The 24634-nt window shown below is 43.7% G+C and overlaps 1 protein-coding gene across 1 annotated transcript; it reads left to right on the forward strand.

Moving 5' to 3' along the window:
- On the forward strand, positions 1-24415 carry LOC108930994 (palmitoyltransferase ZDHHC9-like). The gene is made up of 9 exons (XM_029258187.1): positions 1-1217; positions 12112-12272; positions 14852-15010; positions 18057-18194; positions 18951-18999; positions 19355-19457; positions 19660-19763; positions 19970-20075; positions 20568-24415. The coding sequence occupies exons 1-9, from the start codon at positions 1048-1050 to the stop codon at positions 21102-21104; spliced, it is 1527 nt and encodes a 508-aa protein (XP_029114020.1). The 5' UTR covers positions 1-1047; the 3' UTR covers positions 21105-24415.
- The last annotated feature ends 219 nt before the right edge of the window (positions 24416-24634 follow it).

Consider the following 24634-nt stretch of genomic DNA (forward strand, 5'->3'; position numbering starts at 1 on the left):
AGCGCGCGCCCTGCGGAGAGAGAGAGAGCGCGAGAGAGAAATCGCGCTCCCGCCGCAAGCAGCCACGCGCGCCGCGCGCTTTGTCGCAATTCTCCCGGAGCTTTCAGACGGTCCGCTCGGTAGTACAGTGGCACAATAGAAACAAAGTTGTTCCGCCTGAAACCTGCAGAAAAGAAGAAGAAGGCGGGGGAACCCCTCCCCTCCGGCCTGAAGAAGACGTCACGGTCCGAGAAGATCTGGTGCGCCTGGATTGAAAGATGGATATTTTTTACACAGTGCTTGAAGTGATCTAGTAAATTGGAAAGATCGGGATACGTACGTGGATGTCTTTGCAGTGGCCTCATAAAAAAAAAAATAAAAATAAAGCTATGCAATAGGCTGGTCCTCTCTCGGAAGTAAAACTGACAACAACCGAACCGTTACCGTGCGTGGTGGACAAAAAAGTAGCGCATCGGTTCAGTTGTCTGCTAATTTAAAATACACGGACATCCGAGAGCGCAGCTGAGAAGTGGAACGGCGGAACGGGGCATACCGATTGTTTACAGACGGTGCTGTAAAAGACAGAACAACGTGAACGTCCGAGAATAAATAAACGAGGCACGTTCGGAGCGCGCGCGGCTGCCTAGAAAAAAGGGCGACGGCGGAATCCTTCCCGTTCGAGCTGTCAAATCAGCGCGGCGGCGGCGGCTGCCTGCCTGCCTGGCCTCTTTCTCCAGTGGTGACCAGGCGAACCATGTGAGGGAAAGGGATGCAGGGAAGAAGGAGGGAAGGAAGGGAGACGATAAAGGAAGGCAAAAAATATGAAGTGGCGAACGCGGAAAGCATCACGATCATCATGTCTCCGCCGGTGACATTTGGGAGTCATTGATTGAGCACAAAAGAAAAGGACGAGCGGAGCGCTCCTCCGGCTTCCGCACGCGACCCCTCAGCGCACAAAGAGATCCGACGTGCGTTTGTGTAGCCCTCCTGCCCTCATATATCGCCATTCATTGATTCCCTTTGGCTGGAGGAGCCTGCAGTGAGCCGTTATAGCGAGAATCAGGAGTGATGTCTGCGGTGATGATGGTGAGTAAGAAGGCGGTCCGGCGCTGGGAGAAGCTGCCCGGCAGGAACACGTTCTGCTGCGATGGCCGGGTGATGATGGCCCGGCAGAAGGGCGTCTTCTACCTCACCTTGGTCCTCATCGTGGGCACCTGCAGCCTCTTCTTCTCCTTCGAGTGAGTGTCCGACAGCCGACGAGAAACCCACACGCACCACACCCAACGGGAATATAACTACTAGTGCGAGAAACTGATTGCATGTCGGCTCTCGATTCAAAAATTCACACGTGGGGTGTAACCTTATAAAAAAATACACATTGCATGACAGTCAGAACTTAAAAGTCCGTTTTCTACTGTCTTCTTCTTGAAAAGCCCTTCGGAAGTTACCACTGACAGACAGTTTTTTTGTGAATAAACGCTGGACAGGCTGCTGTGGTTAAATAAGTAGTATTAGAAAAATATTCTAGAAGTGTGTTATAACCTATAAAATAAATTGAAATAATTATTATGGTAATATCAAATGTTTCACACATTGTGACATTGTCGCATGCATGAAAGTCAAATGATTCAGTTTTTCCATTTTTGAATTTCTTTAAAGCATTGCCTGTTTATTAAGTAAATGGGGTGTATTGCTGTACCCCCCCCCCCCCAACCTAAAGGTATCCACCCCAGTACTTGTGCATCACTCCGCTGAGTAGCATTGCTCACATTTTTGCTCTTATCGGTGCCCAAGATGTTATACCTGTGATGCGGTGTAATTTTTCTAAGGCTACTGTCAAAGTCCCTTTGTAAAGTGATCCTGACTTCCAGTTTGGTGATGGAGACAACCACTAGGAATGTACTTCCCCTGTGTACTGTTGGCCTCAGTGGGATGCCATGGAGCCCTCATGTTTGGGGGAATGTTGGAGAAGGGCTTGGGAGAGCTGGTCAGCATATAAGATCAGGGCTGATGACCATCTTTTCTAGGCCGTGCTTCACAAATGTGGTACCAAAATGTACCGTGGTGGAAAAAGACTGAATTCATCCCTCACCAGCTTGACCAACATCAATGTATGAATGAGTTAAATGCCTTCCTTAGCTGCAAGGGAGCTGGATATTACTTCCAGCATTAATGACTACACTATAGATCAAAATAATAGAGAAATTATTTGAGAAATTCCTGCATTTTTTTTTAAGAGATTGTGCACAACCTTAGACTATAAACCTCAGAACTGGATGGCAGGCAGCAAACAGAATCTCACAAACAAGCTTTTGGTTCAGCTGGCCTTTACTGACCACTTAAGGGTTTTTCCAGGCTCACAAGCCAAACAATGAACTGAGATGCAGATGATGAAAGTGTAATATTATAATTTTGTCTGCAATTTTTAACACATATATTTACACGTTAAAATGTTCCACTCTAGATGGGAAAGGGTAATTCTTCACACATACAAATTCAGGTGATATCAGAGAGTTTTTTTTTTTTTTTTCTTGGGTCTTACGGTTTTCACATGCTGAAGCAGTTATGTTAGCAAACTCCCACACATTAATTTTTCCTACACTTGCAGAAAATGCCACATAAAAATGTTTTACAGGATTAATGAATAGTGGGAAACCTTGAAGCTCAAGGTGTTTGGTAGCTTGTAGAAGACTGATAAATAACGTGTTTCCAGTATGTTCTCAGATGGTGGTGGTTGGGGGTTATCTTAGTTTATGAGAATCCACATTATAGAATCCATAAGAAAGGTTCCACAGTCATTTTAGACTCAGGTATTGTTTGCACGGCCAGCCGATGAATGAATAGCACAGAATTTTGCATTTATTTTGGGATTTTAATGCATGGATAACAAATCACACATTTACAGAATTTTACTAGGTCTGTGTAGATTTTTGGAATTATCCATCACTCCTGATCCTAAGTATGGTTTTGATGAGTATTGCAGATTTTTTTTACTGATTTTGTTGCATAAAGTTGTTTGGCAAAAATAACCTTTTTCCAGTTGATTCCACATTTCTATGTACTTATTTGTATTTGGTCACTGAATCCTAAATGCATAGAACTTAGATATTATGCAGGAAGCCACAGATAAACAGCTAACCCTCTGTCTTTGTTAAGTGAAGCAAAACAAAAACAAGCCATTTTGAGTTGACACACCGTAAAAGCTGCACCTCTGATTCCAACCCCTGTAGACCCTGGAGGCGTGGGAGCTGCACAAGGTGCGATTGTCTTGTTGACCAGAGAGGTTCAAAATGCCATCCAGTCATCAAGGCCACGTCCTACTGATCAGGCATGAGAGCTGTTTGTGATGCCGGAACTATTTTAGGAGAAAAGAAGCAGTGGTCCAGACTAATGCTGCTGAACAGTGGACTTTGTCCACTTTTGGGATGCAGCCCAACTGAAGTTAATAGCTGAAAGTTCTTTCTGCTACGTCTGTGGTTCAGTTGACTATAATTATCCTTCCTCAGAGAGTTTTGCTGTCCTTACTACAAGGTTAGTGTGATGGGTAGAAAGGAAAGTCATTTTGTGTTTACATTAAACAGGACTTTGTTTTTATCATTAGCTGAGTGCCAAGTGCAATTAATAGTGCAAAGGTACGATATTCTCCAAATGGATGCAGGGATGTCCCGGTAGCGTGTTAGCAGTCTTGTGTGTCGTTGGGGTGACTGGGAAGATGTTGCAGCATTTGGAAGGAAAAGCTCCCAATGCTGTGTTTTTAACCCATATCTTTGGGAATATTCTACTTAAAATATATGGAACGGAATCTTGCGTTAATTCAGAGGAGCCAGTCCAGTGCACACAGCTCTGTGGGGGAACTTGGAAACCAGCTCTGAGCACATTGCTGTACTAATAGATGCGGGCACTGAGCCACTCTTGAAAGCTTGTCTGCGAGTTGAACAATAGGACCTGTTTGGGAAAACGTGCAGCTAACCGGTTTAGGCGGAATTAGCGTGTGCAAATCACATTCATATCCCGGTTTATTCCTTAATTGATTTGGTTTGCGTTACGCGTGAAATTCAAGGTGACAAGTGCTTTAGTGAAATGGGATGGATGTTTTTTTTTTTTTTTTGTTTGTTTCTTCTTTTTTTGGTTGTTGCTGCTGGGCGTTTGGCCCGTGTGTCCGAGAAGAGGGCGACGGACGAACAGTGAGGCAGTGTCCTGGGAATCTTCTGGACGTGGTCCAAGAGTAAATAGGCAGACATCATTTATCACTGGTCATCAGCAGCGGGGTGGAGGTCAGCACTTCCTGAGAAATGTGGAGCAGCATCTCTGCTAAGATTTTCCTCCGCATCTCTATTATTATCTTCACCTACTTTTGAATGTGAGAGGGCACCAGCAGACCGTGTTCTAAATGTGAGTTTTAACTCTCCTTGCACGAGGCCTCCAGAGCTGCCATGGAAACACTGCTTTGAAGGTTCAAAGCCAGATCTGTCACTTTAAAGCATGACAGATCCATTCTGAAGAAAACGGTAGCACACTTTTAGTGTTAAAATGTGCTGGAAAACACATTAGGAACAACATTAGGAAAGGTGCTCCCTGTGTCATCTATTCTAAAGGGGAGTATTGTAAATGGTGCCCTAAAGCATCGGGCATATATTGTTGGGTTGGACAGTTATTATTACTCCCAGGGTTCATCTAAGGGCATTGGAGTGAAAGAAATAGTCCTGTGTGGCCATGCTGGGTCCATTGTGTGTGTGTGTGTGTGTGCGTGTGTGTACGTGTGTGAGAGAGCGAGAGAGAGAGATAAATTTAACTACTGGCTTGGGAGATCAGGGAGGGGAAAAGCTTGCATTGGGAGTGCATACTAATAATCGGCTGTGGTAGATTAAGGGCAGTGAGGAAGTGGGGTTGGTGGTGGTTGTGGTGGAGTGGGGGGGGCAGGATAGCCTGGGTGTGGTATGAGTGTGGCCTATGATGGAGGTGCAACAGGGACACTTACCTTACCTTGCAGCATGATTTTGGTCATAGGAGAAATTCTTGTCCTGGATACCCCCAGTGGAGTGGTTTGGGTGTGTGGGGTCAGAGGTCATAGATTGCCATCCCTGAGACAGCCGTGCCTGCTTATGGACGTACTGCTTGATGCCATTACATTAGAGAGCCATTTTATGCTTAGAAAGAAAGAGAGAGGTCTGCATATTTAATTTATAACCGGATGAAACGGAACATGAGGATGGCGCTTTATTTGATATATAAATTCTTGTCGTTTCCATGAGAACCTTCGCCGGCCCACCAGCTAAACAATAATGTAATGAGCCAAACTCACTCAACCACTGCTCCATCAAATTGAATGAGCCCTTTAATTACTTTAGCATTATATAGACTGGATGCGTGCCCAGAGGATGGAAGTAATCCTTCTGCAGAGATGAGTGCTCCCTTGGTGTCTCCTCCAGTGGGCTGGTGAAAGCTTCACACATCCTGCAGGCTTTCAGCCTCTTTGGCCTTCTCTCTCCAGTCCACGGACGCCACTGCAGTGCTCCTTGTTTCGTAGCATTCAAAATGTCCCAAGTCCAAAGTGAAATGACTGATATAATGGTGTGGTACATGGGTGGCACGGTGGCGCAGCGAGTATCGCTGCCTTCTGACAGTCTCTGTGGTGTTTGTGTGGTGAGTGAGAACATGGGTTTGATCTCTGCTCAGTCTCTGTGGAGTTTGCATGTTCTCACCCTGTCTGCCTTGGTTTCTTTTGAGTGCTCTGGTTTCCCCCACAGTCCAAAGACATGCCGTTCAGGTGAACTGGTGTCTCCAAATGGCCTGGAGTGTGTGAAGGGGTGAGTAACTGTGTGTGTGGCTGCCCTGTGATGGACTGGCATGCCCTCCAGGGCGTACTCCCCACCGGCTCTGGATCACTGTGATCCTGCTCAGGACAAAACAATCAATGAAAATTGGATGGATGGATGGATGGATGGATGGATGGAAACGGTACATTAAGTGCCATTTCCTCTCAAGTTTGTATGTGTTTGCTGAAGTTGATCACCCACCATGATATTCAAAGAGCTGAAGGACAAAACCAGTCTTGAGAACCTCCATGTGAGAACCAGACTTTGCTGACTTAAGGGGAAGGTGCTGTGGCCTGAGGACCCATGTCTGTTGCTGTAGACCCTAACAGAAGAACAGAGGAAGAATCAAAGAGGCCTGAATTGACCTGCAGGGTTGGGATAAAAACCAGAAAGACAGAAAGCAGAACAGATTCGAGCTGGTCCAGAAGAGACTAGATGTCCAGGATTTTAATTGTTTAACTCGCTGGTCATCATGTTTGTGAAAGAGGGAACCACGAGCGCATGAAAGATCAAGATGTTAGGAAAAGGGGAGAGGATTATGGCTTTGGTTTTTCTGGAAACTTCTATCTTGTGCAGCGTTATGCTCTAGAGACCTGCGTTGCGATTGCCTAGTTTGCAACCCCAAATTAACGCAGAGCAAAACCAGGATAAATTCTGTTTCAGGCGTGGCAAACGTCAAACAGATTAAAGCATTACAAGTGACAGCCTGTCCTGTGTGCACCGGGGGACTGATCCTCCGTGCTCGTCCGACGTCTCTGTCTGGAGGGCGATCCGACACGCACTCTTATCTTTTTTAAACTGGGCATGAAAAACTTGGGAGGCTCCACCATATCAGCGCTGGAGATCCTGAGGCTCCAAGGAGCGTCAATGAGATAGAAATAGTGATCGCAGCGCGCTGATCGCATTTGTTTTGTGCATCTGAGGTGCAAACCCAGACAGTTGCATTATAGTGTCACCCCCCCCCGCCCCCATCATCATAGGTCATTGGCCCAGACATCTTAGTTCCTCCATTGGCTGCTCCATTTGGACAAGACATGCAAGCAACCATTGCATTCTTTACACAGGGGCTTTTGTATGAGTAAGGTATTCCTGGGATGATTTAAAGAAGCCAAAGAGTATTCGCTGTCGGAGTTTCATGTAAAATTCAGGAATACCACAGAATCTAGAATGGGCTGATATGAACATTTTGCAGGTTTCATGTCTATTTGCAACATCTTTTAGCACGAACAAGAATCGGTGATAACAGGAGCTCTCAAGCTCAACTTTGATAATTCAGTTTGATTTAGAAAATAAGATAATGCTGATTTTTAGCAACTTTCTCGCATTTAGTTGTTGACTCATTAATGTTAGGGTTAGGGTTAGGAGTTAAAGGTTAGGGATTAGGGGTTAGAGGGTAAGGATTAGATTTAGAGGGTTGGGGTTAGAGATTGGGGGTTGGGGGTTAACGGTTAGGGTTAGATTTAGGGGGTTGGGGTTAGAGATTGGGGTTTGGGGGTTGGGGGTTAATGGTTAGGGTTAGATTTAGGGGGTTGGGGTTAGGGGTTATGGATTAGGCTTTTGGGGGGTTAAGGGTTAAGGTTAGACTTACTTCCACGGGAGTCATCCTCACAGATTCCGGGCAGGCTTTAAAGAGGTTATTCATGGTCCATCCTCTCCTCTCAGGTTCCCTGATTAAGAGGAGTCCTTGAAAGAAATTATGGCTTTTCTGGGTCGTATTATCTCCGTCTTATTACTATTCATCCCCAAGGAGGCAAGCATGTTTTTATCGGTGTTGAAGAGGGATGGAGAGAGCACCGCAGGTTGTTTGCAGTCTGTCTATGCATCAGCATGTTTCGAGGTGACTAGGATGGAGGGAGTGGGGTTTGGAGGAGGGATTGAACCGAAGTTAGGTTGGTTGAAAAGGTATTGCAAAATCTGCCGTGTCATCCCCTGCATTTCGGACACATTTTGTTCAGCTCCTATGTCATATTTAATTCTAAATTAAATTCTGTGTTAAACCATAGTCAAAGACTACAATGGAGTGGCCTCCTGTCCAGGGTGTACCTAACTTAACTTTGTACCCTGTGCTTCAGGGAGGAGCCAGAGGGGAAAATTATGCCTACATATTCCCATACCAGTTCAGGATTAGAAAAAGTGATTAGAATAGATTGCAGATATACACCCTTTTGCTCTCTAAATCACCACTGCTGGGGGGTGCGATGGTGCATTGGGTTTGGCTTGGGCCTGCTCTCTGGTGGGTCTGGTGTTCTAGTCCCACTTGGGGTGCCTTACGATGGACTGGCATCCCATCCTGGGTGTGTCCCCTCCCCCTCCAGCCTCGCACCCTGTGTCACTGGGTTAGGCTTTGGTTTGCCATGACCTTGCTTGGCACAAGCAGCTTCTGACGGTGTGCGTCACCACTGCTAATTCAATGCTTTGGATTTATCGAGTGATATTCTGTCCTAGAATGGATGCATGCAACTGTGTGATGTGTGAAGACTCAGGGACGTACCCATCAATAATAGAAAGTGGGTGGTTAGCAGTTGACTAAATACCACATCAAGCAGAATGCATTATATTAAGATAGCTGGAGTTGTCTGTCTGTCTGTGAGGTATTAGTCATCGCAATCATGTAGCAGAAAGCTTCATTTGTTAACTGCAGATGCAAAGCTTTGAGTTCTGAATGCATATTCGTGATATTAATTAAAGCACTGAGTTTTTTTAGTCAAATCTGTCAAAGCCCAAAATGTAATTTCTGCTCTGTGACAAATCAGTAGTATCAAATTGACATATAGGGAGAATTATTTCAATAATAATAAAAAAGTTAATTTCAATACCATTACCTATGTAAAATGTTTTTTTTTTTTTTTTTTTTTAAATGAAATTATGTACAGATTTATAGTAATAAGGGCAATAATGGTTGTATATTTTTCCTGCAACGATGTAACTGCAGATTTTGTTGAAACATTTATTCTCAGGGACTCTATTTGTGATCCTTAAAATAAAAAGGTGGCAACAGTCATCATCTCATACTGTTCACATAATTATAATAAAAAGTTTGTGGTGAGGAACTGTAATTGCAGACCTTTCAACAAATGTTCCCTCAAAAATATTTGTCACATCAGTGTATGCCACAGTTATTTGTTCTTGTCTTGAGACCACTGTATACAGTAGCTTTTAGCTCCTGGAACTGACTGCCTATGGGTCCCGTATTCTTAGCAGCTGCTGAACACAGATCTCAAGTCCTGCTAAAAAGAGCTGAAAGGTGCATGACAATTCTTCCACCTTAGGTCACATGTAAATAATTCATGATAATTAGTTATTGAGTTTGAAGTCTGCTCCTTGTTATTGCTCCAAAACACTGGTGATATAATGAGCTTGTTAATTCTTGCATGATCTTGGCCCTAAAGCAAAAGGGTTCTTATTCAGGGGATGCTGGCACTGGTGCTAGATTTTACTTCATTTCGGAGTGGTGCTTTCGCTGGATGTTAGAATGTAGGCATCTCTCAGCTCCGAGGGTGCCGTAGCTCCTCAAAGACATCTGAGTCTTGCCTACACTTCTCTCCACCAAGTCCAAGGATGGACAACAATTGTCCAACAGGACTGGAGCTGAGCATTCATACAGTAGTGTCTATAAGAAAGGCAGTCAACATGACCCTGTTAGCAGTGTGGTGCACTTGGCCCTCAACTGGAAGACATTGTGTACTTTTTTCAGATTTATGTTCCATTTCACTTACAAAAAATTACCACTCGACCCTTGTGGCCTCCAGAGATTCCCAGCTATGCTTTCACTTCCTTTGGCACCAACACCACTGTGGTAAAATATGTGTGCATTTTTTTATATATATCAAGACATTTAATGTACAGTTCGGGGAGGGGGAGGTTGCAGGATACAAGGATTGGGTAAATATAGTTATTTGTTACAATGTTAATTTTTTGAGATTGTTGACCGTTTCCAGCAAAAGCTACTGAGTTCGACTTCAAAAATATATTTCGATATCCACGTAAAATAGCTGCAGGTTATCATGTAAGAAAATGAGAAAGTTGGAAATGTGCTTTTTGCCCAGTGGTTGGGGTAGAAAACTGATGGAGCTTCTAGACGGGGTGCAAAAAGCCCACTGCTCATTAATTCTGCATTGATATTTCTCCATGAAGCAGGGAGAGGAATGGTCATGGAGCTGCTTTAATTATCCACACTTGCGATTCCAGCTTACATGAAAAGCTTTTGCTACAAAATTTGAAATTGAAATCAGATGCCTGGAGGCGATTGAAGTTAATTGGGGTTAGAAACCAGGCATTCGTGACATTTTTATAACATACAACCATGCTGGAGCTATTGCAAAGCATTATAAAGAGCTATTTGAAACCTGTTACAATGTGTTAAATGTGATATTGGAGTAAACAGGATATGTCAATAAATGTAATGTTCCATGAATAAATCCAGTAAGGGGAATAAACGTTAGCTCAGGTGCAGATAAGAGTCATTCTCAGGTCTCATGGATTGTTGCTTTCATGACAGCTGTCGCCATAAATAGGCAGTAAGCTGAACTTTGTATTTGGACACGGCAGGGATCCTTCTTTGACAGGTACAAGGTGAGAGACTGGCTAACGGGACAGTATGAACTTATCTGTAGAGCCCAAAATGCAGAGCTTCTGAATTGACTGCGGTGATGATGCTTGTACAGGGTAGTCATTGTCTGCCGCCCCAGAAAATATATGTTTGAGACAAGCTGACTCCTGTAAAATTCAAATCTCTGCATAAACAGTTGTGCTGCTTGACCCGTAACACGGGGCTATTCCTCTTAGCGTGCGAAGAAAGTAAGCAAAGCTACTCCCTTACAAGCCTGACATATCTTGTGAGGCTATGCCCTAACCAGAGAAAAGTTTTAAATTAGCATTTGATTACCTAAAAAAACAGCATAAGAAAAAAAATCCTATAATAGTGAGTTTTAAATGTAAAGCAAATAATCGTGTGTATAGGAGTGTTTCAAGAGCAAATCCGTATACTGTGTTTCATCCCTCGGTGAACTTTTGTATTGCAGTTGGCTCATATGAACATATTCATTTCCACCACCAGGTTGTTGGACATCATCCCGAAGTACCTCATTAGGTAATTCATTTTCACAGGTCATTACTTAGAGGAGATTTAAGAAGAGCCAATGTTCATGTTCATCTGAATGACTGAGCATGTTACCAGGGATGTTTGTAACAAGAGCAAGGTGCTTCACGGCTGCGGAGGCAGAAGGACCGACACTCCAGGTTTTTCTGCGTGTTTATTTTGGTGGGGGGTGCACCTATTCACAGGGTACAGTGACGTACCCTGCAGCTGCTGGATGCAGTATTTTTAAAATGTCATTCTGCAAACTTGTACTGCAGGGTCACAGAATCCATTCAGCCTTTAAGCATTCCATCATCATCATCATCATCATCATCCTCTACAGTAGCCTGCCCTTCTTGTGCCAGGCTCCCTATCTTGGTAAATTTTACCACTGTATGCAGTTTATTCACTGCCATGATCAGCAAGCCAGCAGGCGCAGATGCGACATTTAGTGATTTCTGCTCTTCTGAGAGCTGCTTTAAATAGTAAATGTTTGATATTTTTCTCCTGTCGGCTGCCTGGCTGTTATTAATCATGTACACAATTTAGCATCTCCAACTTTCTTGTTCAGTCTTGGTTTCACTAACCTCTCTTTGCACAACCACACCTTTGCTGAAAGTTCCTTGATATAATCATTGTGAATCAGAACATTTGCAGGGGTGTCCGAATGATAATAATGCCTAAGGACTTACTTAATGCTCTGCTGCCTGCAGCATATGAATATATAAGGTGGTCCTCGATTTATGATGGGGTTCTGATCCGAAGATCCCATCGTAAGGTGACTTTGACATAAATCAAAAATCTCATTATATTATATGGAACATAAAGATATATAAACAAGTAACATGCATGAATGCAACATTGTATAATAGGGCTTCCTTGTAATTTTTCACTGTTGTCACACGTTATTCACATTAAAGGAATACTAATATAGAATTAAAATATATGATGCATTATTAAAATTATTTTGTCATGTTGCAGTATTATTTTCACTTTCATTTCTAAGTTTGCCTTTTCTTTTCAGCAGCACCAGAACACTTACTTTGTTGCTTGCTAGCCATTTTAAATAAAAAAATAACCTGAAGGGAATCACAGACAAAAGATTTTGTAAACAAAACACAATTGCTGCTAGACTCCCAAGCTCTGAGACCCAAACAATGACAAATATGGCAGTGTATGTACACACAGGGATGCAAAATGTGTGTGTATTCCTCATTTTTGGTCCATTGTTTCATGCAGATGCCCATACCTGGCCCTCCATCTGTCCCCTGCCATCCCGGTGTTTGCGGCCTTGCTCTTCTTGTTCGTCCTGGCCATGTTGCTGAGGACCAGTTTCAGCGACCCAGGGGTTCTGCCACGAGCCCTCCCGGACGAGGCTGCCTTCATTGAGATGGAGATTGGTGAGTCCTTCGCTGACCCGACGCTACCCTACCCTACCTCCCCCTCCCACTCCACCTGAGACCCTCTTGATGGGAACGCATGGTTCTGTCTTTTCTGTGTAGGCAAATCAAAGGGGACATCTTTTTTTGCTGCTGCGGGTTTCTTATCGTGGACAATGGGGCTGTGCAAGGTAAAAAGACATTTAGGCTTATGAATACTGCAGCAGGTTTGTGTCCCTACTGCCGAAGCAATGGCCCCACTCTGCTCACTTATTTATGCCTGTTACGTTATTGTTTATCAAAGATCTCCTCCGTTTGCTCTGAGCTCATCTGCGCACCCCTTCCATCACTCTTTTCTTCCTGACAACACCGTGTTATTTTTACCTAGTGCTATTCTTTACACTGCTTGCTCGCTCTTTCAGCATGCTGTCCATTGGGTTTAATTCAGTCAATTCTTTCCATCTGCACAAGTACAGGACGTCACAGAATAAACCTAAATGACAAACCAACGTGTTTACACGGATGACAAAGGACAGAAATGCTCGGTTTGAACCTGATATTTTGCCAGTATGTAGTTTTGGTGGGGGGCGCGGTGGCACAGTGGGTTGGACCGGGTCCTGCTCTCCGGTGGGTCTGGGGTTTGAGTCCCGCTTGGGGTGCCTTGTGATGGACTGGTGTCCTGTCCTGGGTGTGTCCCCTCCCTCTTTGGCCCTTATGCCCTGAGTTGCCGGGTTAGGCTCCGGTTCCCCGTGACCCTGTATTGGACAAGCGGTTCAGAAAGTGTGTGTGTAGTTTTGGGAGGGATTTTCAGGTAAAAGGGAAACATTTTTAGTTCATGAATAAAGTGTGTAACTGTCAGAAGGAGAGCATACAGAGTGTCCTTTGCATGGTTCTATCATGCACCTAATGGCCAATCCAGTGGGATGGAGCCTAAAGTAGGAAACTGAGCTTCCGATACCAAATGTCTATAACCTTGTTACCTCCTTGCTTCCTCCTTCAGAGATTCACAACAAGCTTCGGGCCATCTCCGTCTATCTGTTCCAGGCCCAGTGTGTAAGAGTAGAGTAGTAATAGCTTGGCCATGTGTGTCAGTGGGATAACGTCCACTGCGACTCTCTCCGTCCTTCTGTAAACTGAAGATTCCAGTCAACGAAATGAGATCATTAGGGGAATAGTTCGAACAGATTACCATGCACTTATGGCTTTATGCTAGGTTTATGGGGTTATGGGTTTATTCCATCATTTTGTGCTTTTCACGTTCCGAAAAAGAAAAACTTTCTTCACTACGTACCAGAAGGAAACCAGTAAGAACAGCAATAGCTGAAGTTAAATGGTTAATACTGCAGGGCATTAGTATTGCTGAACAAAAAACAGCAGGTCCACCGTTGAACAGATGGGCAGGCACATGTATTTATTTTTGTGTTCACGTGATTTTGAACACCATGTTGGAGTGAAGCTGAAAACAGCCTTCTGATGCGTGACCATTAAAGACATAATCTACACTATACACCAATTTGCATCATTTTGCTTCTGTACATTTCATGAACATACTCCCTTATATTGAAACTGAGCCCTCTATATATTTGCCATTTATTTTTTAAGCACTATATAAATATTAGGCAGTAACACTCGGTGATGGTGCACCATTGGTGAGATCTGTACGTATTAGCTTGTTGGTGCTATAATAATGCGAGGCTGAGTCTTCCTGGAATAACTCATGGAAATAGGAAACACACCCCACGAAACCCAAGGGAAAAGGCTGTTGCCATGTGTAATTAAAGTGCCATCTGTATCGCAGCCATGCCAGACTGCAGATCTTTATACACATTCTTTTCAGAGAGCCTCTGATAAGGAGGAGGGTTGACGTCGTTTCATGATTGATTTAGTTTGTTTGAATTTGTTGTGCTAATAGGATGTTTTAGTTAGACTGTTCTGTTTGTGTGAACGTGGTGGCTGGATTCTACTTCCGTGCTCAAATTCACTTCCAGCAAAGCAGGAAGCAGACTTGGCCATCTCTGTGATACACGTTGCCGTGGCAATGACTGTTTTACTGGGGCTGAAAGTCCATCCTTTGAGTGAAGGTTTAATACCAGTCAGCTAGATCATTGCTGTTGTCCATGCAAACCTGAACACTGTTAGGGTTCGAACTTAAATCTTGATTTTAGGTTTTCTGTGATTTTCTGGCAAGGGAACTTGCAAAGCTCTTGTTGTTGTTTTTGGAAGAAACTTATTGAAGTAAATTGGATTTTACAAAACAGATTTTGTAAAATCGAAGAAACTTATTGAAGTAAATTGGAGTCTGATGATCTACATATTCCTAAGTCTTTTGATAAATAGTGATAAAAATGACTCACTCCAGTACGCTTGTATATAGTTAAATTGACGTAAATGCATGAGAGACAGGTAAGCAGGGCTAAAGTGTGTATATTTTCACAAGTATCTCCAGATTCACTTATGCAGGGTGTGTTTTATTGATTGCTTGTTCAGCATGGCAGGGTGAACCACACAATCCAGCAATCCTTTGCAATCCTATTATGAGAAGCAGAAAGGCAGTGGCACAGCGATAGTGTCACTCCCCTGTCATTTTTCCGCTCCCGCAGAAGCGACCAATGGCAGCGTCCCGGCGGGTCAGCGCCCCCCACCGCGTATCCGGAACGTGCAGATCAACAACCAGATTGTGAAGCTCAAGTACTGCTATACCTGCAAGATCTTCCGTCCGCCCCGCGCATCTCACTGCAGCATCTGCGACAACTGCGTAGGTGAGTGCGGCCTGGTGGAGTGGGATGGAGCTGCAGAGCCTTAATCGCCATCTTTCTGCTCTGGTCTAACCAAGAGGAAAACACCAGTTACAGTCTAACCTTAGAGATCGTGGAACATCTGTGTGCTGACATGGCAAAAGGTAACATAGTGGCTGGAGACTGTAGCGCTGCTGCCTTACAGCTCCTGGACTTTCCACTTTGACATGGGTTCGAATCTGGCTTGGCCTGTGTGGAGTTTGCTTCTTCTCCCTGTATTCGTCAATTGGGTTTCAGTCAATTTGTGTGTGTGTGTGTGTGTGTGTGTGTGTGTGTGTGTGAGTGATTTACTTAGCAGACGATTTTCTCCAAAACTCTGTGTAGAGTTATCAGCCCACACACCTTATCCACCGCGGTGACTTACACTGCTAGATACACTACTTACACTGAGTCACTCATCCATACATGAGTGGAACACACTCTCTTTGTCACTCACACACTATGGGTGAACCTGAACACTCTTCCACGTTGCAAAGAGTGGGAGTGTGTTACAGTGTGCGACATTGCTCTACGGTATAAATGGGCAATGGCTGTAGGGAGTTTAAAGCAGTGTATATAATGCAGTAAGTCACCTTGGACAAATGTGTCAACTATGTAAGTACCAGTTAGTAGTCATTCTGAATTACTGTGGAGAAAAATGTCTGTTAAATGAATACATGTAAACCTTGCTGTTCAATGACCTGGGTCTGAATCCCTACTCCTACTGTAGCACAATCAATCATGGCACTCACCCTCAACTGGTTCAGTGAAAAACATATTACCCAGCCATATAAATAGGCAAATCACTGAAAGTACCTTCGTATAGCATACCCAGCATTGTAAGTCTCCAAGGGAAAAGGATGTATTTGACAGCTTTATTATTATTACCCAAGCTGTATTGTAAAAGATGGTACTTGTCTAATAGAAAGCAAAGAGCTTAGTCAGTGTGAACCCTCAGAACCTAAATTGGGCAGAGTGGCCTTGCTTATACTGTGTTTGTACCTTGATGCTTGGTGTGCTGCCTTCAGATAGTATCTCATTTACTTCCTTTTGAAATTGGTCATATAAAAAAAAAATCAAAGTTTGGAATGTGAACGTGGTGTGCGTGCAGGAAACTACACATGGGGGGTGAGAGTGGTTGTGAAAATGCGCATTTTGAGATAGGCGACTATATTGTTATTGACGGTAAAAAGTGCGGATCGCCTGCATGAGTTCCGTATGCTGGAAAGAGCCGAGTCTTTGGTAGATGTGAAAAGGAAGGCAGCGTGTTCCTGAAAAACCTTTTGTGAGGTGAATTCCCATAAATCAGACATAATTACCATTACCTTCAAAGGTAAAAATTTTTATGGGCCCTAAAACTGACAGTGATTCATACCAAAATATGATACTTCTCATAACAATCTTTCAAGGCGGGTTTATTAATTACTCTATAATGCTGTCCAGCTGTACTTACCTCTGTTAAGCTCTTTTGTAGCTATTACATACACGTAACACTTGAGAGATGCTCACAAACAACATACTCAATTAGTGAAAAAAGCAAAAAAGAAAACAGAACAGTAGAGACAAAAGAAATCAATGAAAACAATGCAAATGAATTGGCAGTCACTGAATGAGAGAAAACCATAATTCATAGTCATTGTATGTTGCTGTGGAGAAACACACACACACACACACACACACACACACGCACACAGTCTGAAACCACTTGTCCCAAGTGGGGTAGTGGTGAACCAGAGCCTAACCCGGCAACACAGGGCGTAGGGCTGAAGGGGGAGGGGACACATCCAGGATGGGACACCAGTCCATCACAAGGCGCCCCAAGAGGGACTCGAACCCCAGAGCTGTCGCAGAGCGGGACCCGGCCAAGCCCACCGCACCTCCACGCCCCCCACTATGGAGAAAAGCATCTACCAAACAAATAAATGGAAACGTTACGGTCTCGCTGTTCAGCTGTACGGAGGTGCATGAAATCCAGATTTGGTCCTCGTAAATACAAAGAAATTCCTGACCAGCTGAAGTAGGGGTATTTAAAGAAAGGCTTCCAAAAGTCAAACTCTCATGACTAGAATGGACATGACTTTGCTCGTCTCTGGTCCGTTGATGGTGTTCATAAGTACTGCCAGCCAGACTCTTTCGCTCTCTGCTCCTGTAGCTTCATCTTTGATGGAGAGCGTAAAAGACCCCGCCCTCACACACACCGCGATGAGAGGTTTGAATGGAGGTCCTAGAGATCACAGCTCCTTCCTACCTGCATTCCAGTCCAGTCTCAGACATTCAGAGCAGTTGCTGGGTCTGCGCAGCTGCAGCTGGTCTGCCTCCCTCAGGCGCAGCATGACTCAGCATCCGGGGCAACGTTGCTTTGATGGGAAACATTTGTTTGAGCCTCATGACTGCTGCGCTTCGCACCGCGGAGCGAACGCTTTGAAACGTGCTCTGTTTGCGTAGCCTCAGTACCTTTCCATGTCTCACTGATCTTCTGTTCTCCAATTTATGTTTTTCTATTCGTTTGTTTCCTGCAGAGATGAAACCAGGTGCCTTCATGCTGCTGCATTTGCCAATGAACATAATGTTGTGGAATTTTTTTCTATATTTTACTATCACAGGGGCAGCATGGTGGCACAGCAGGTAGAACATGTCCCTCCCGGTTCAGTCTGCGTGGACATCGCTTGCATTTCCACTGGAATCTGCATTTTGTTCTGCACTAATAGACGAGGGTGTTTCGAGTGGATTGGCGACTCTAAATTGCCCTTTGTGTGTGAATGAGTGTGTATTGACAGCCCTGCAACGAACTGATGTAACATCCAGGGTGCACACACCTTGTTTTTCCAGGATAGGCTCTGGATCACTGCGACCCTGTATAGACAACCAGTAATTAGACAAATAAATTTGATGGATGGATGGACTTAACTATCAGACCTTTTAAATGTTAAAGACTTAATTGAAAGAAGTGTGACAGGGAAAGCAGTGTCTTATGAAGGTGTGAGTGTGTGAGATGACACCCCTTATATCCCCATTTCCTGTCTCCTCTCAGAGCGCTTCGACCATCACTGTCCCTGGGTGGGCAATTGTGTGGGCAAGAGGAACTACCGCTACTTCTACCTGTTCACCCTCTCGCTCTCCCTCCTCACCATCTACATCTTCTCCTTCGACATTGTCCACATCGTGATGCGTGAGTGTACCAACGAGAATCGGGTGTTTGTTCGGGGATGGCAAGGTGGGATGAGTTGTGAAATTATTATAAAAAAACGTCTGGAGAGCCGCTATGAAAGTGGTAATAAGAATAGGATGGAATGGCAAGAAATTGGTGAGTTCTGATTGATTCTTTTCAGTGAAGGAGAAAGTTCACCTGGGAGCAAATTCACACACCAGAGACATTGCTCTAAGATCCACTCCGTTAAATTCAGTTCCCCTACCCCATCCTCCTCCTTCTCCAGACTGCACAGAGACCTGCTTTCTTGCAATCTGTGCTGGGAACAGGAATAAATTCATAGTGGTTAATTAGCTCTAGGCATGCAGTCTTGGTTTGCTCTGTGATGCTCTGTATTATACCCCAAGTCCTTTCTTCACAAATCACTTTGGCTTTGCAAGAAGCTCTCAGGTGACCAGAGAGAACTAGGAGTATGTGCGTGTGCGTGTGCGTGTGCGTGAGAGAGAGAGCATGCTTTAGTGGGTACAAAACAGGGAAGGAGAATGTATGTGTGGTATTTTCGTACAAAGGAGAGAATGGAGGGATAGTGTGGTGGGTCCATTTAGGTGTCTCTTGTGTAGTGATTGTGTATTTTTATTTGAGTAAGAGGTTTCCTGTACAGTGTCTGCCTGTGTGTGTTAGTCCAGTGTTTGAGATATAATGAGCGTGCAGGTAAAGGACCCAATAACAGAGCTATGTCTCAGGGCCATGTCTCAGTCCTACCACTCTTCCCTACAGGCTCCATGAAAACTGGGTTTGTCAGCGCCCTCAAGGAGACCCCAGGAACATATCCTTTCAGAACTGCACCATGGGAGCTCTCCCCCAGGTCTCCACTCACCTTACATTGGAGGGGAACTTGCACTGGTTGTTACTGCCATTTTTGGAGCTTTGACCAGTTTAAGGGCAATATTGAATCCAGAGGGGAAAAGATGACAGATCTATGTGGGAAACTAAGAGGGGAATATGCAAAAATGTGTTCGAGCAATGAAAAAAATCTCAGTTCTAGAGCTCAAAAAGAGAACTTGGTAAATAAGTAGTAAATTGGTAGTCTGGTATATTCTGTAATTGGTTTCCATGCTTCATGCTTGAACTCTCCTGTTTCCATTCTGGATTCAGTTCTGTGTTTCTTAACATGCCATCACTGTCCTGGAGGTCGTGGTCTGCTTCTTCACCCTGTGGTCTGTGGTGGGACTGACCGGATTTCACACGTACTTGATCTCCCTGAACCAGACCACCAATGAGGATGTAAGTGTCGTTTACACCAGCATCACTCACTTTCAAGGTCATGATTTTCACTGCAGCGTTCATCATACAAAGATATGCCTCATGAGCCATATGTGGCTACCGATGTACGTTTTAGATGTTTTGTTGAACAACTGGACTTAATGCCACAGTCAGTGAGGTACAGACATCCAGAGCTGCAACAGTTTCTGCCTATGTCATGCAGATCAAAGGTTCATGGTCAGGAAAGAATCGTGTCCAGAACCCCTACAGTCACAAGAATGTGCTCAAGAACTGCTGTGAGGTTCTTTGTGGACCCGTCTACCCCAGGTAGGACTGGAACTCCCCTTTCTAGGCAAGACCACAATCCTACGCAAGGTGTGCTTTCATATTGTCAGCACAAACCGCCTTTTGCCCATCTTCCCAAAGTCACCGGTCTTGATCTCAGCGTTGATCCTATGGATGTGCCCCCCCCACGCCCCAAGCTGTAACAGTATCATGGTACGGATGAGCGACGCTTTGTCTCCTGTTTGTAGTGTGCTAGACAGAAGAGGACTTCTGGAGAGCTCAGCAATCAAAGGCATTCAGCCTGCTGCCACCGCAACCGTCAGCAAGAGCACCGATTCTGTGCAGCAGATCTCAGTAAGCAGGCTTGTACTACACTCTCTTCATTGTTGATGTCTCACTGACAAGTCCATAACAAGTAGTTACAAAAAGGGAGTACTAATAGTCTGTAAATACTTGCATGCTTTAATCTATTTTGTCTGTTTGCATAGACTGTCTAAGAAAGTCTGCTGCCCAGGAGTATCAGTTGCCATTTGTTTTCAAGGTTATCATCCATCTGATTTTTTTTCACTGGCTCTGCAATTTCTAAATAGACAAGTTGGTGATCAGCAACATGTTTATTGGATGACAATAACAGGCATTTAATAGGAGTATGTGAAAACAGCAAACTTTTATTAAGCTTTTATTGATTGTCACTTAGTAGTAAAAATGACTTTGGATTTATAAAAAAATCATGAGATCAACAGATTTCTGATCTCAGTTATATTCCTAACCTGAGAAGTACGTGTATCCTTGTTGGAACTTACTGTGATGGGTAGATCTTACCATATACTTATATGCACTTGGCAGAAAACCAAAGCTCAATATATCTCCAAAAAGGACACCTCAGTTGGCGCCAAGTCCAGTCTCGATGCTTCCAAGGAGAGTAGTTCCACTGTAAAGGAGAAGGGCCCCTCCTCAATGGAGAAGAGCACCACCTCCAAGGAGAAGAGCATCACCTCAAAGGAGAAGAGTACCACCCCCAAGGAGAGAAGCATTGCCTCAAAGGAGAAGAGCACAGCTTCCAAGGAGAAGAGCACAGCTTCCAAGGAGAAGAGCATCACCTCCAAGGACAAGAACACCACTTCCAAAGAGCAGAGCTTGAATCTCAAAGAAAAGGACTCCATACCCAGGGAGAAGGGTCTCAGCTCCAAAGAGAGGATCTCCAACTCCAGAAAAAAGGACTCCTCCTCAAAGGAAAGGAGCTCCTCCTCCAAGGATAAGAGTGCCACCCTCAAGGAGAAAAATTCCTCCCTTAAGGACAAAGGCTCTTTAGCTAGAAACTCTCCCCTTCCAACCCAAGGAGCTACACCAGACACTGTTTCAGAGAAAAAAAGAGGTCACTAGCAGAACCAGAGTGGCCAGGGTGGTCAAAATGCCAAGAAGACCAATGAGGACACATCAGGCAGTGTTTGCTCTCCAGAGGAAATATGTACCCATCAATCCCCAAAACTGGCAGCTCCTTGTACTGCTGTCTCTTCAGGCAGTGGAATTCCACTGTAAAGTGATGGGACCAATGAAGAATGTGGGTTTCTTCCACCCAAACTCTATGGGATACTTTAAAAGTGATATTCTTGACTGCAGATGATTACCGTGGACCCCTCTGTTTCCAAGAACATGGGGCATGTTGATTTAACGCTACAGTGGTCTTTGTCAGCATTTTCTTAGTCTTCACAATGTTAATGGACAGTGCAGAAGCGGTCCGGGTGCCTCCGTCTTATGACACTGACAATATTCCTCCAAGGCATGTACGAAACTCCTAAAACACACCGTTGAAAAGTTGTCAGTCTATCCAGTTTCCTTTAGCCCCTATGCAATTCAAAGAACGAATGTCACGAAAGCGTGGGTGATGAATGGTGCAGAGAAGGGAGAGAGCCAGCAGTGGGGTGGAATTTTCAGCAAACCTCAGCCAGCAGTACTAGCCGTGATTTTAAAATTGAAAAGAAAAAGATATGTCCATCTCTTATACTTGTCATTAAAGCTGTAACTCATAACCAGCCTGTCAAACAGAACCTTTTTTCCCCACAATCTCATGATGGCCGTGGTTTGGTAAAAAATGTGCAAGCGCTGGGCATTTTCTTCAAGCACCAACTGGATCTCAATGCCAAATACACTTTGCTTGGTGCCCACACCCAAACCGCTTGTTCTTTTGCATTTTTCTCAGTCAGGTACTCATTTCTTTTCCGTTGCACTTCGAGAGCCCTCCTTTAGCCCAGGATCCTGAGATGGGTTTGCGGATCAGCGCCTCCAGGCTTTGGCCATGGAGGGTCTCCCCTGAGAATGGCATCTCCCTGCCACCCCGGCACTGGTGGCAGACAGGGTGCCAAGCTCGTACTCGCCCTGCAGGGAGGGCTGGAGGCCTTATTGCCTCCAACAGGGAACGTTAGAAACTGTGCCTTATCTCAGAGCTGCACTATCACGTGTAATTGAGGCCATCTGCAGAGAAGTCTCGTTGACGTACCTTGTGGGACGGTGTAAAACATTCTTGATGTTCCTTAAGTGTGGGTTATTGAAGCAAACTATGTGACCCTTTTTTTTTTCTACTAAAGAGATAGAAAAATTAGCCAAAATGGAAAAAAGCGATTGTTTGGCTTTTATTCTAACATATTTTCCTGATATGTATGTGGGGGATTGTTCTGAAAGTACAAAAGTAGAAAAAATGTGTTAGACAGAGAAAGGCGAAGCGTGGTGACATGCGGTTTCAGTGCTGAAGAGTTTGTGTCCATTGATGCCAGGAAATCTCTAAATTTTCAGATGTTTTTGTTTTGATTTCTTGTATAAAAAAGATAAACATCAGTACAAGGCTGTCACAGTAGGTCAACGCAGAAGCCCTCTGACTTTTTTTGCAAAATGTGATAAATGTGATAATTGAAATGTCATTTAACTTCTCACTTAATTGGAAACTGGGTGACAAAGTTGCGATGCTACGGATGACAGAACAGTTCAGGAGGTCACGCAGTGTTTATTAATGACAATGACATCCGTTAGATTTGTGCGATCCCTCATTGTAATGGAAGAGGAAGGACCAATGAAATATAATGAATGCAGGACAAAAGCCATTCTTGCGACAAGGTAAATTTACTAAAAATAAGTGCCTCCATTATAACAACGATTATTGGAAATGTATTCTACTTCAGCATTTCTGGAACTGTGAAGGTTGCAGGTCCTTTAGTACAGGAAAGTTCTGATTTCTTTATAATGGAAATTATTGGCAGAGATCCCTGTTCTACACAGCAAACTGTTAAGTGATTTTTTTTTTTTTCTAAGCAACAATCTCTTTCCCTTTTTAAGGGCACAATTATAAAAATTTAAATTTAAAATAAAGAAATATTTCTTCCAGGATATTTCACAGAGAAAACAGTGAATAGTTGCCCATAAAGACTGAATAAGGGCAATAAAAAGGAGTAAGAATTTCCACACTACTTGCCACTGTAAACCTAAACAGTCATGAATATGTAAAACTGACAGAAATGTAACAGGTTTGGTCTGCAAAGAGGTGAGATTTGCTCTGTTTGAGGAGTATCAGCTTATACACTCATTTATTGCTGCAAAAATCACCTTAGACAGCAACATTAGACTCAAATTTGATTTTACTCATGTAAATACTTTTATTTATAGGATGCATGTGCGCGTCTATGAATCTACAAAAGGATAGTCGAAGTAGTTGAGAGTATGTGGAAATTCGGTCAAGAAAAGTGACGTAACAGTGCGATATGGTTTTGTTATGTGGTTTTGTCATACAGTAAAAAATGATCAGATATCTGCAGCAGCAGGAACCATAACTGAGCCCATGGTCATTGCCCACAAGACCTTCTAGGTGTTTCGCAGGCCTGTAGACAATGCAACAGTCTTTTTGCTGAGAAGTATTAGTCATTTCCTTCCTTTGAATTTGTTCCAGAGGCATGTAAACAGTCCACCTGTGTTTCTTTAGAAGAAAATCAGTCGTTCACTTCTAGTCTGCCTGTTAATTTGATATTCCTAACTACACAGTGCCACAGTAGATGGAAACCCCAGATGTGAAAAGGTCATCGCTTATACCACCGTGGTCGGATTTTACTCTTATAATGTCTGATGGATTATTATTATTATTATTATTACTGACTGTGGGGTTTTAATTTCTCAACAGGTCTCAGTGGACTGTTCTCATCCTTACATACATAAGGACAAATGCTAACGACACTTCCACCCGAGAAGTCTTTGAGAAAGGCTGTTCTTCTGAAATTAACTGTAGTTGTTAATGATTCTGCCTTTTCTCATCATCCCTTTATAGTTTGGCTTCAGGATAACAGTTTTCAACTAATCCATGAATATTCACCCGTGATGTTTTTGGAGGGAAAGGAAGGAAAGTCAAACTATAATTTACCTGTGGTCAACTGGACCACGTTACCTGTGGTTACACCTACTGCTCAGGAGATTTTGATCCGGGGGCAAACGAAGCCAGGTTTGTAAATGACTAAAAGTATTTCTGTGTCGAGCCAAATGCGGGATTGTGCTGTTACTGAAGCGTAACTTTGATGAAAATGCGACATTCTACTGTACACAGGCACCACTGACAGAATGTGATCGGTTGTTCACTTTGTAATAACACTGTGACTCTGTAACGGTATTTGTTTCCTTTACTTCTCCATTCTTTTTTTAAACAAAGGATACATTGTGTGTTGATTAAAATATCTTCTCTTAACATTTTCGCCGTGTGATACCTGCATGCATCAGAGTAGACAGATAAAAAAAAAAAAAAAAAGTGATGCATCCCAACAGGTGTTTATCCTGTTTCTACAAAATATTTGCCCTGAAAGTTTGAGAATTCATGATGGATTCCAATATGGGTTTTGAAATTAAATGACCAAAACTGTTACAGCTTCTCACTTGTGAAGGGA

The sequence above is a fragment of the Scleropages formosus genome, chromosome 14 (genome assembly GCF_900964775.1).
Source record: "Scleropages formosus chromosome 14, fSclFor1.1, whole genome shotgun sequence".
Classification (NCBI taxonomy): Eukaryota; Metazoa; Chordata; class Actinopteri; order Osteoglossiformes; family Osteoglossidae; genus Scleropages; species Scleropages formosus.

Bases quoted from the DNA above. Each gene is read 5' to 3' on its own strand.
- LOC108930994 (XM_029258187.1), top strand. From the start codon at position 1,048: ATGTCTGCGGTGATGATGGTGAGTAAGAAGGCGGTCCGGCGCTGGGAG. The intron at 1,218-12,111 runs GTGAGTGTCCGA...TGTTTCATGCAG, and splicing joins AGCCTCTTCTTCTCCTTCGA to ATGCCCATACCTGGCCCTCC. The intron at 19,764-19,969 runs GTAGGACTGGAA...TCCTGTTTGTAG, and splicing joins TGTGGACCCGTCTACCCCAG to TGTGCTAGACAGAAGAGGAC.